The sequence below is a fragment of the Trifolium pratense genome, linkage group LG5 (assembly GCF_020283565.1).
Source record: "Trifolium pratense cultivar HEN17-A07 linkage group LG5, ARS_RC_1.1, whole genome shotgun sequence".
NCBI classification, from domain to species: Eukaryota; Viridiplantae; Streptophyta; class Magnoliopsida; order Fabales; family Fabaceae; genus Trifolium; species Trifolium pratense.
The window spans coordinates 36,051,456-36,063,493 of NC_060063.1; the positions used below are offsets into that span (position 1 = coordinate 36,051,456).

At 39.2% G+C, this 12,038-nt stretch overlaps 1 protein-coding gene across 1 annotated transcript; it reads right to left on the reverse strand.

Moving 5' to 3' along the window:
• Positions 1 to 226: 226 nt before the first annotated feature.
• Positions 227 to 3,727, reverse strand: LOC123886534. The gene is made up of 3 exons (XM_045935842.1): positions 3,630 to 3,727; positions 467 to 2,139; positions 227 to 282 (listed from the first exon to the last, which is right to left on the reverse strand). The coding sequence occupies exons 1-3, from the start codon at positions 3,725 to 3,727 to the stop codon at positions 227 to 229; spliced, it is 1,827 nt and encodes a 608-aa protein (XP_045791798.1).
• Between the last annotated feature and the right edge of the window lie 8,311 nt (positions 3,728 to 12,038).

The following is a 12,038-nucleotide window of genomic DNA, read 5'->3' on the forward strand; positions in this document are numbered from 1 at the left end:
GAAACACTGGGGAAAAATAAATTCCCTCAAAACTGAGAAAAATAAATTTTCAGGAACAGATGATGCTTCAACATGCAGTAGCACATTGTGTGCTAAGCAAAAAAAAAAAATATTGCTCCCCCTCAAAAATAAAATCGAGTACCAAGTTCGTCTTACTCCCCCTTAATTCATGCATAGGAGTATTCAGATGATCCAGCATCTGATGGCACATCAAGCTCAGCATCTATTATGGCATACAATAACTACTCCCCCTTTTTAGCCACAAAATAGACAAAATGGGAACTGCATAAAATAATGTCCAAAGGCAGTGCAGATAGTAGCAGAACAGAAAGTGCAGACACAATATTACAAACCATGCACACTAGGTGCTAAATTCAGGGCTCAGCCCACAGACATGCAAAACAAAAAAACAAAATCCAAATAAGAAAACATCAGAATTACACAGAAGCACTTGGGGAGGAATCACTTTCTTCTCCTTCAGTATCTGAGTCAGCTTCTTCTCCACCACTAGAACTATCATCATCTGCATCAGCTGCTTGAGCTGCAGCCTCTTCAACCCTGAGAGCATGTATCATCCTTTCAAACTGCAACTTCTTTTCATCTAGCTCTTTACAGTTTGCTTCCAGCATAGCAATCATCTCCTTCCTTGTCATAGGAGTGTCAGCAGCAGCATTTGATGGTCCAGCAATATCTGGAGCATGCTGTTTACTGAACAGCTTCTGATGAATGGCCAAAGGAGTTGCCCTTTTCTTAGCAGACTCATCCTCATGCCTTATATTCGGATGTTGGGACAAGATGATGTCACAGATCAAAGTTGGAAATGCAATGGGTTGCTTGGTGACAGAGGTTTTAGCATGCTGCACAACTTGATTGAAAATATATAGACCAGCATTAAACTTAGTACCAGTACCAATCATATAAATGAGCTTACCCAGATTTGTGGCAATATCAGATGCATGTGTTGTAGGAACCCAGTTGACAGATGCAACACGATTCAAGATGGCATACTTTTGGGTTAGCTTGACAGCAGGTACCTTCGCCTTCTTGGGCCAGGTTTTCACCTTTTCAGCTGTGATAGTTTTGCAGACCACATTGTCAGATACATCTATGTCAGGGTGAGGATCATCAGCATTACCTAGCACCTTGTTGATCACACTTGGAGAAAATGTCACACATTTTCCTCGAACAAATACCTTCTGAAATTCTTTGTCCAAGGGATTGTCACAACCTATAGGAATGTTGACAACAAACTCCCTAACCAGCTTCTCATAGCAGGAGCCTAAGCCCCACACAGTTTTGATCAATCCAGCATCATTGATCAAACTCACAATCTCTTCACATTCCAGAATATCTTTACCTAGTTCCCTTTCCAGAGCCAATCTTCGTTTGCAAATGATTCCCCATCGTTGAGCATAAGATGGAAGATGAAATGAAACATTGTCACAAGGAAAGTCTTCAATGTCAGGAGCAACAGATTGAGGCATGGCCTTCTTAGCAGACATAGCCTTCTTAGCAGGAGGCTTGATGCTTGAGTCATCCTTTTCAGCTTCAAACTCAGAGTCACTTGATGGTGCACTCTTTCTTTTCAGTACACCCTTTTTCTTTTCAGGAGGAGGTATAGACTTGCTCCAACTTTTCTTAGGACCATACTTGACAGGCTTCAGAGTAGTGTCCTTTGCTTTCTTGGTGACAACAGGGGTAGTGGTAACAGCAGGTGCAGGTGTAGTGGTCCTGCTTCTCAGTCTTCTCCCAATTCCTTTCTGAGTAGGTGGAGGTTGCAGATCTTCTTCAGAGGGGACTTCATCAACATCTACTATGTCCTGCTCTTCATTTGTGGTTTTCTCAGAATCTTCACCAACTTCATTTTCTGGTTCAGAATCAGCCACATCTTCAGGGGTACTTTCTTTGTTTACTTCCTCTTCAGTGGAAGCTTCAGTATTAGATCCACTGCCAAACGACCCAGTGGCAGTGTTAGCATGTGGGCTAGATCCTCCTTTGGATGCTTCAACATCCTTCTCAGCATCAGTTGGTATAGAGGATGGTTCAACACCAGTTGGGGCATCGGTTACTGTAATTCCGGCACGCAGTGGACACAATGCTACAGATGATGCTACAGCATGTGGTGTAGCATCACAAACGCTGAATAAAATAAAGCGATAAATAGCAGAATAATAAATAACACAGATCGTTTGTTAACCCAGTTCAGTGCAACGTCACCTACTCTGGGGGATACCAATCCAGGAATGAATCCACTATAATAGCTCTAGTTCAAAGCCCTTGACCAACACCCGGTACTTGACTTATCGCCTAGACACTACCCGTGCAATCCTACCTAAGAACCTCTTAGATAATGAGACCCCGTCCCAAATTCCCTCTAACAACACGTACCATGTTGCTGTCAATTAATAATAATCAAGATGGAGACACTCTCCTTGAAACTAGACTTTCACTTTTGCTTAAAAGCTTCAAGTGAAACACACACACTAACTCCGTACTTCAAAGCTTAGGAGTCGTTTACAATTAACAACCAAAACTCAGTCCTAAACTTGCATCAACACGATACAAGAAAGGCTCACAAAAAGAACACACTAAACCTTAAAAAAACTCACGCTTTAGTAATACACGGTTTAGAAAATACATAAAAATAATAGCTTGAGGCTTCACATATTTATAGTCTTCAATGTCTTGATGGGCAAGCTAGGGTTGCAGACAGAAACCCTTGCAACAGCTGCGGCCAAACCTAGATTAAAATTGAAAATATGTTTTGTGTTGTACCAAACAAAAAAAAGCGAACAAAAATATAATATAATTATATTTTTGTTTTTAATAACTTTCCTTAGGCCGACTTGGACAATTCTTGTGCAGTAAGTCTCGTCTTGCATATACACACGTGCTGGAATTAATATTTGAAGCAAATCTTGAACGAGATTGACAGAAAAAATTCTGCACTTAAAACAGAGCATCAGGATGCTGTACGAGGATGCTGCAGCATCTTTGTCCAGCATCTGGCAAAGTTGGCTTTTACAAAATGTAGCCAAACACAAAACCCAACAATCTCCCCCTTTGGCAAATTTTGGCTAAAACAACTTTGGCCCAGTGCATGGAGAGATACTGTCTAGACTTTCCTTCGAGTCAACATAAACACACAACTAGGAAAGAAAGTAGAACAATGCTAGGCTATTTAAACTTTCCTTCAAGTCAACATGAGCACACAACTAGGAAAGAAAGTAAAATTTCATCGGATGAAAAGGTAGCTAGCATGTAAGCATCAGAGGCATGCAACAGCGGAACATAACACATCTTAGCCTCAAAGTACAGACAGAGAGAAATAAGCTCTCACATAGTGGATTCAAGATCGGAGAAATAAACTCCTTAATAGTTAAGCAGCGCCACAGAGAATAGGAAAAATAAATAAGTAGTAGAAAAATAAATTCTACCTACTCCCCCTCAAAGCATGCATAAACTTCACTCCCCCTCATAACATGCATAAACTTCACTCCCCCTCAGAACATGCATATAATCAACATGCTATACTAGATGCTATAGCATTTTTCATCACATCATGCACACACACCAAACATTTTTACTCCCCCTTTTTAGCCATAAATTCTGACAAATAAAGTCAGTACCACAGAATAGGAGCAAAAACAAAGTTCCATAGAGTATCAAGTAGCATAGAGTCATAGAGTGCAGAGAGAGTCAGAGCATAGGAACTCATAAAGTGCATTTTACAGACCATGAGGGCATAGAAAACCTGGAGTATCGGAGCCAACAAACATGGATTGTGCATGTTACAATCCAGAGAGCATCAGGGCGTAGCCCACAAAATTAAAATCCAAAAGGACATGCAAATAAAGCATAAGCAGGTCACATAGAAGGACTTGCGTCAGAGTCCTCCTCCTCTACCTCAGTGTCACCACCTGCAATATCATTAAGAACACCAGGATTGACATTGAAAAAAAAACACCTTGAGGTCAACAGTCATTTGCTTCCTAGGCAAAACATCAGTTTGACTGGTTGACAGATGATGCAGCACAGTCTGCAGCATGTGTACCCTCAAACAGTCTAAAATCAAAAGACAAATCACAACTTCTCTTACTAGGAACACCAGCCTTAGTACAAATGTCAGGATGTTGATCCAGAATAATGTCACACATCAATGTAGGAAAGACTATAGGCATCTTCACAGTACATGACTTACCATGCAGAACAGTTTCATCAAGAATATAAGAACCAAAGGCAAAAGGTGATCTGGTCCCTACAACATATATAAATCTAGCCAAACCTGTAGCCACAGTATTGGAATGAGTAGTTGGAGCCCAGTTGCAGTTTTCATCAATCCAGCTGCATTAATCAAATCAACAAGCTTTTGGCATTGTAAAAAAAAACTTCACTTAAATTCCTTTCCACAGCAAGCCTTCTTTTCATCACAAATTTCCACCTGTCAACATTTTCAACATGATGAAAGGAAATGTTGTCAATGGGTACAGGGGATACATCTTGAGGGATCCTCTTTTTCTTCACAGACTTCTTTGAGGATGCTGCAGGCGATGTAGTAGCATATTGGTCTTCCTCAAACTCTGAATCACTAGAGGAAATAATCTTCCTCCTCAAAAGCTTCTTCTTTGGCTCAGAGGGCCTGGTAATCTTACTCCACTGTCTTTTAAGACCATAGATTTTCTTTTCCTTGGCAGTCTTGACAGGAACATTAGAAACAGGCACACTCTTACCAGCATTGCATCTTAACCTCCTAGTACTAGAAGCAGGAGTCCTCTCAGTAAGGTTGAGATTGTCCACATAAATAACATTTGAATCTTTCTCAGCAGATTCATCAACATTCAAAGGAACAAACATAGTTTTACCACTATCATCAACATAAGGGATCACATAGATATCATGAACAAAAACATTATCAGTAGTAGTTGCTTCAGAACCCTTTTCTTTGTCAGGAACAATAACATCGTCTGGAGACTCGGGTATCACGATGTTTTCCAAATTTTCTCGTGCTGCAGATGTTGTAGCATCATGTGCAGCATCTTTCTCAGGAACACTCTTCTTGACATGTTCCAACACAAAGTCATCTTTGACCTCAGTTAGAGCGCTAATATCATTACCAATAAATGTTAAACACAGCAGGGGAGAACACCATATAACTTTCTCTGACAAATACTTTCTCACCACAAGAAACATCCTTATCATCAACAAACACACAATTCTTACCAAATCTTCAGATGTTTCAACATTACCCATAACAGCGTGCATTACTAAATAAATTGAAGAGAAAACTGCACGCCACACTTGCAATAATTGCTATAACTCTTCAAATAGACAAACACCAAGTTTGCCTCGTAATTTTTCAAATTGAACTGCATATAGAGCCTTAGTAAAATTATCAGCAAATTTTTCTTTAGTAGCAATATTCTCAAGAGTCACAATGCCTTCTTCAACTATCTCAGGAGCATCATCATGTGGGAGAGATGTTGTAGCAACATCTGCAGCATCTAGCACAATTCCTTCTAGTGTATCATTTATTACCACATTTATTGATTTCATCATAGATTTGGTTATCAAGCAGGTTGACACATTAGCTTCTTCTTGAGGAACCCACAAATAACAATTGTCCTTTGATCTAACACCTTTCATTAACAAGTCACCCTTGTCATTTGTAACTAAACATTCAGACTTAGTGAATTTTACCTTCATGCCTTGATCACATAATTGACTGATGCTGATCAGATTAGCAGTCAATCCTTTTACTAATAAAACATTATCAAGTTTAGGCAAGCTATTGTTGCTTAGCTTTCCTATACCCACAATCTCTCCTTTTGCTCCATCACCAAAGGTTGCAAAGGTAGTCGGGTAGGATTTCAAGTCAACTAGAAATTTGTTAATGCCAGTCATATGTCTAGAACAGCCACTATCAAAATACCAGTTTTCTCTTGATGATGCTCTAAATGATGTGTGAGCAATTAAGCTAGCTACCTTATTCTCGGGTAGAATTACATCACTAGTCTTCATATCCATACTTTTAGGTTTCCATTCTTTCCGAGTTGGAATAGTCATAGGAGGTGGTTTAGGTTGAGAGTTTATGTCAGGATACCCATATAGTTTGTAACAGAAAGGTCTTATGTGCCCTTTTCTTCCACAGTGATGACATATCCAAGAGCGTCGTTTACCCTTATACCTGGTTCCATGATGCTGCTTAGGATGCTGCAGCGTCTTTCTAAGCATCCTTGTACTTTGTGTTTCTTTTGGATGTGTATACATGAGATCGGGATTATAGCCTCTGTGCTTGTTGACATTTTCATAGCTAAGCCCAATATGTTTAGGCTTTCGAACATTTTTCTCTAAAATTTCTTCTAGTTGACCATCAGCTTTATGAAGTTTATCAAGGTGATCATCATCTTTATACAACATATCAGAGAATTTTCTTAAACGCCAAATGTCAGCATTTAATTTTTCTATGACTTCTTTAGCTTCATCAAGATCAGAGGTTAAATAATTTACCTTCTTCTGGAGTTCATCCATCTTTGACATATTTTCAATTTTCTCTGCCTTCATTTGATTGATGGTTACCTTTTGTTTCTCGATAACTCTGCATATTTCTTCACTCTTGAAATAGAGTTCTCTGTAGGAATCAGCAAGTTCTTCGTAGGTTACCTCTCCATCACAAGAATCATTATCACAGTCATACTTCCCTGTAAAGGCCATCACCCGTTTTGCTGTATCGTCATCACATTTTCTTTCAGAATTTTTATCAGAATAAGTGGGTGACATTCCCTCTTTTTTAATTTTTAAAAACGTAGGACACTCATCTTTGACATGACCATAACCCTCACAATCATGACATTGAACTCCTTTGCCTTTGTTTGGTCTTGAATTTCTGTCCATCATCTTCAAGACTTTGTTGAATTCCCTACCAAGACGCACAATTGCATCTAAAATACTTTCATCAGTCTCCATGTCACTCTGCACTTCTTCATCATCAGCATTGGAGACAAAAGCAATGTTCTTGTTCTTCTTTTTAGTTCTTTCATTTGTAGCCACTTCGTATGTTTGCAATGATCCAACCAGCTCATCCAACTTCATCTCAGAGATATCTTTGGCTTCTTCTATTGCAGTAACTTTGATATCAAATTTCTTAGGAAGAGACCTAAGCATTTTTCTTACTAATTTCTCTTCAGATATCTTTTCTCCCAAGGCATCAAATTGATTATCATAGTCAAGTATAGTCATGTGAAACTCCTGAATGGTTTCATAATCCCTCATTCTAAGATTTTCAAACTGAGTAGTGAGAATTTGTAATCTAGACATTTTTACCTTAGAGGTACCTTCATGAACAGTTTCGAGAATCTTCCAAGCTTCTTTTGCAGAGACACATTTTTTTATGAGTCTAAAGATGTGTTTGTCCACCCCATTGTATAATGCATACAATGCTCTTGAGTTTGCTAGAGCAAGCGCATCTTCTTCTTTAGACCATTCCTCCACAGGTTTCAATTCAAGTGTTGACTTTCCTTCTTTGTCTACAATCACAGGGGGGTCCCATCCTTTCAGAACAGCTTTCCAAGTTTTGCTATCCATGGATTTCAAGAAAGCCATCATTCGTGATTTCCAATAATCATAATTGGAACCATCTAGAAGAGGTGGTCTGGTGACAAATCCTCCTTCCTTGTCCATATTGCCAGAAAGTATCTTCCCTGGAGCTCACCCAAAATAGAGCAGGGTGCCTGCTCTGATGCCAATTGTAATTCCGGCATGCAGTGGACACAATGCTACAGATGATGCTACAGCATGTGGTGTAGCATCACAAACGCTGAATAAAATAAAGCGATAAATAGCAGAATAATAAATAACACAGATCGTTTGTTAACCCAGTTCAGTGCAACGTCACCTACTCTGGGGGATACCAATCCAGGAATGAATCCACTATAATAGCTCTAGTTCAAAGCCCTTGACCAACACCCGGTACTTGACTTATCGCCTAGACACTACCCGTGCAATCCTACCTAAGAACCTCTTAGATAATGAGACCCCGTCCCAAATTCCCTCTAACAACACGTACCATGTTGCTGTCAATTAATAATAATCAAGATGGAGACACTCTCCTTGAAACTAGACTTTCACTTTTGCTTAAAAGCTTCAAGTGAAACACACACACTAACTCCGTACTTCAAAGCTTAGGAGTCGTTTACAATTAACAACCAAAACTCAGTCCTAAACTTGCATCAACACGATACAAGAAAGGCTCACAAAAAGAACACACTAAACCTTAAAAAAACTCACGCTTTAGTAATACACGGTTTAGAAAATACATAAAAATAATAGCTTGAGGCTTCACATATTTATAGTCTTCAATGTCTTGATGGGCAAGCTAGGGTTGCAGACAGAAACCCTTGCAACAGCTGCGGCCAAACCTAGATTAAAATTGAAAATATGTTTTGTGTTGTACCAAACAAAAAAAAGCGAACAAAAATATAATATAATTATATTTTTGTTTTTAATAACTTTCCTTAGGCCGACTTGGACAATTCTTGTGCAGTAAGTCTCGTCTTGCATATACACACGTGCTGGAATTAATATTTGAAGCAAATCTTGAACGAGATTGACAGAAAAAATTCTGCACTTAAAACAGAGCATCAGGATGCTGTACGAGGATGCTGCAGCATCTTTGTCCAGCATCTGGCAAAGTTGGCTTTTACAAAATGTAGCCAAACACAAAACCCAACAGTTACAACAACCTTTTCTTGAGATTTTTCAGCAACATCAGTTATGACATTCGTGGGAACTGTCATATTCTCAGGAACACTAGGATTATTGCTCACACCAACATTCTCAGCAATATTTTGGGTTTTTCCTAGGGTTTCAACAGTACTAGGGTTTTCCTCTACAGAAGGGTTTTCTTGATTCACCTTTTCTGACACAGATTTAACAGATGATTCAACATTCGCATTTTTGCCGGAGGCAACATCATGCGATTCCACATTCGCAGTTTCAGAAGGATCCTTATTCAAGTATAGATCAGACATGCTCAAACCCCTTTTTATGGGAGATTGGGGTTTCTTCTTCTTAGACCTAACAGAATCAGACTTAATAGAGATTGAGGGAGACGATTCACTTACTTTCTTAGTGGATTTTGCAGACTTCTTCTTTTTCGAACTAGTAGCAGGGATACTTGATATGGGTGTCGCATTGACCACAACAGTTGATCCTTCCTTCTTAGATTTTGATCTTGTTTTCACAGCATCAACAAGTTTGTTTTTGATTTGAGTGGAACCGGAGGATTGAGACATTTTCACACGGAGATTGTTGAAGTTTTTGAAGTTTTTGATGATTTGCGATGATGGTTTGTGTTTGCAGATCGCAGCAAAGAGTTCAGAGGAAGTTGAAGGTTTTGGAAAGAAATAATGATGATATGAGAGTTGATAGCGTGTAATTGAGAAGTTATGGAAAGTTATTTTTGTCTTTCCTTGATTTACGTGCGCCAATAGTTGAAATTTGGAAAAAAAAACGGTTGCGCGCACATAATGCCTTAACTGCTATAATTCCTCATATAGGCAAATCCCCAATTTGCCCCTAAGCCTTTCAAACTGATTTGCATCTAAAGCTTTGGTAAAAATATCAGTTACCTGTTCTTCAGTTGCAACATGCTCCAATTTCACAATATTCTCTTCCACCAAATCCCTAATGAAGTGATGGCGAATGTCAATATGCTTTGTTCTACTGTGCTGAATAGGATTTTTTGAAATATTTATGGCGCTTAAATTGTCACAGTACAATGTTAGAGCATCCTGTTCAACATTGTATTCCTTAAGCATCTGCTTCATCCACAATAATTGAGAGCAACTACTCCCAGCTGCAATGTACTCAGCTTCTGCAGTGGATAGAGAAACACAGTTTTGTTTCTTGCTAAACCATGAGATAAGATTTTCTCCTAGATAAAAACATCCACCAGAGGTGCTTTTTCTGTCATCTGCACATCCAGCCCAATCTGCATCACAATATCCCATCAACCTAGCATTGTTGGTGTGGGAATACATTATTCCATAATCAGAGGTTGCATTGACATACTTCAAGATTCTTTTTACTTGTGTAAGATGGCTCATCTTTGGCTCAGCTTGGTACCTAGCACATACACCAACAGCAAAGGTGATGTCAGGCCTGCTTGCTGTGAGGTACAGTAGGCTCCCTATCATGCTTCTATACAGGCTTTGGTCTACATCTACACCTTTCTCATCCTTGGTTAATTTTAGATGTGTGGCAGCAGGTGTTCTTTTGTGTGCAGCATTTTCCATGCCAAATTTCTTTATGATATTTTTAGCATACTTGCTTTGAGACACAAATATTGTGTCTTCCATCTGTTTCACCTGTAATCCAAGAAAATAGGTTAATTCACCTACCAAGCTCATCTCAAATTCAGACTGCATCTGTCTCACAAAGTGTTGGACCATCGGTTCCGCCATCCCTCCAAAGACTATGTCATCAACATATATCTGTGCTATCAACAAGTTTCCATTCATTTCTTTGACAAATAAGGTCTTGTCATTTCCACCTTTCTTGTATCCTTGGTTAATCAGGAATTCAGTTAACCTTTCATACCAAGCCCTTGGTGCTTGTTTCAAGCCATACAAAGCCTTTTTCAGTTTGTAGACATGATCCGGATGATTTGGATCTATGAAACCTTTGGGCTGTTCAACAAATACTTCTTCATGAAGATACCCATTTAGAAAGGCGCTCTTGACATCCATTTGGTAGAGTTTGAGTTTGAGGATGCAAGCTACACCAAGAAGCAGCCTTATGGATTCTAGTCTTGCCACGGGAGCAAATGTCTCATCAAAGTCAATTCCCTCCACCTGAGTGTAGCCTTGAGCTACCAGTCTTGCCTTATTCCTTGTTACTGTACCCTTCTCATCAGACTTATTCTTGTATATCCATTTAGTGCCTATGACATTTACTCCATGTGGTCTTGGAACAAGGTCCCAAACTTCATTTCTCTTGAATTGATTCAATTCATCTTGCATTGCTTCAATCCAGAACTCATCAGTAAGAGCCTCTTTTATGTTTTTAGGCTCAAATTTTGATACAAAACAAGTGTTTGAGATAGCATCAATCTTTCTTCTGGTAGCAATGCCCTGGTCTGGATCACCTATGATTAGATCTTTAGGGTGATTCTTCTGTGTCCTAATAGATGGTGCTTTTGCTGGGGCAGGTGCAGAGTCTTGATCAGATTCATCACCTTTTAATTCAGACTTTTCACTTTGTGTTATCTCATCAGAGTTGTCAGGAGATGGTTCAACATCAGTTTCCACATCCGATGGTTGAGTGGATGGTGCATCATCAATCACAACATTGATCGTTTCCATAATGACTTTGGTTTTTGTGTTATAGACCCTGTAGGCTCTGCTATTCAAGGAATATCCCAGAAATATACCTTCTTCACTTTTAGGATCAAGTTTTCGTCTTGGTTCTCTGTCAGCAAGAATGTAGCATTTACTCCCAAAAATGTGAAAGTGTTTCACAGTTGGCTTTCTTCCCTTCCATAATTCATACAAGGTTGCAGATGTTCCCTTTTTGAGTGTTACACGGTTGTGTATGTAGCAGGCTGTACTCATAGCCTCTGCCCAAAACTGATATGGAAGACCCTTGGCATGAAGCATTACCCTAGCAGACTCTTGAATGGTTCTATTCTTTCTCTCTACTACACCATTTTGTTGTGGTGTTATGGGAGCAGAGAATTCATGTTGGATACCTTCTGCTGCACAGAAATCATAGAATTTGCTATTCTCAAATTCCTTTCCATGATCACTTCTGACCCTTATGATGACAGACCCCTTTTCTCTTTGAAGTTGTACACATAAGTTTCTAAATGTTTCAAAACTATCTGATTTTTCTCTAAGGAAGTCTATCCATGTAAATCTAGAGAAATCATCCACCATAACAAATGCATACCTTTTTCCTCCAAGACTTTCAGTCTGCATAGGTCCCATCAAATCCATGTGTAATAATTCAAGTGTTCTGGTAGTAGATTGATGTTGAAGCCT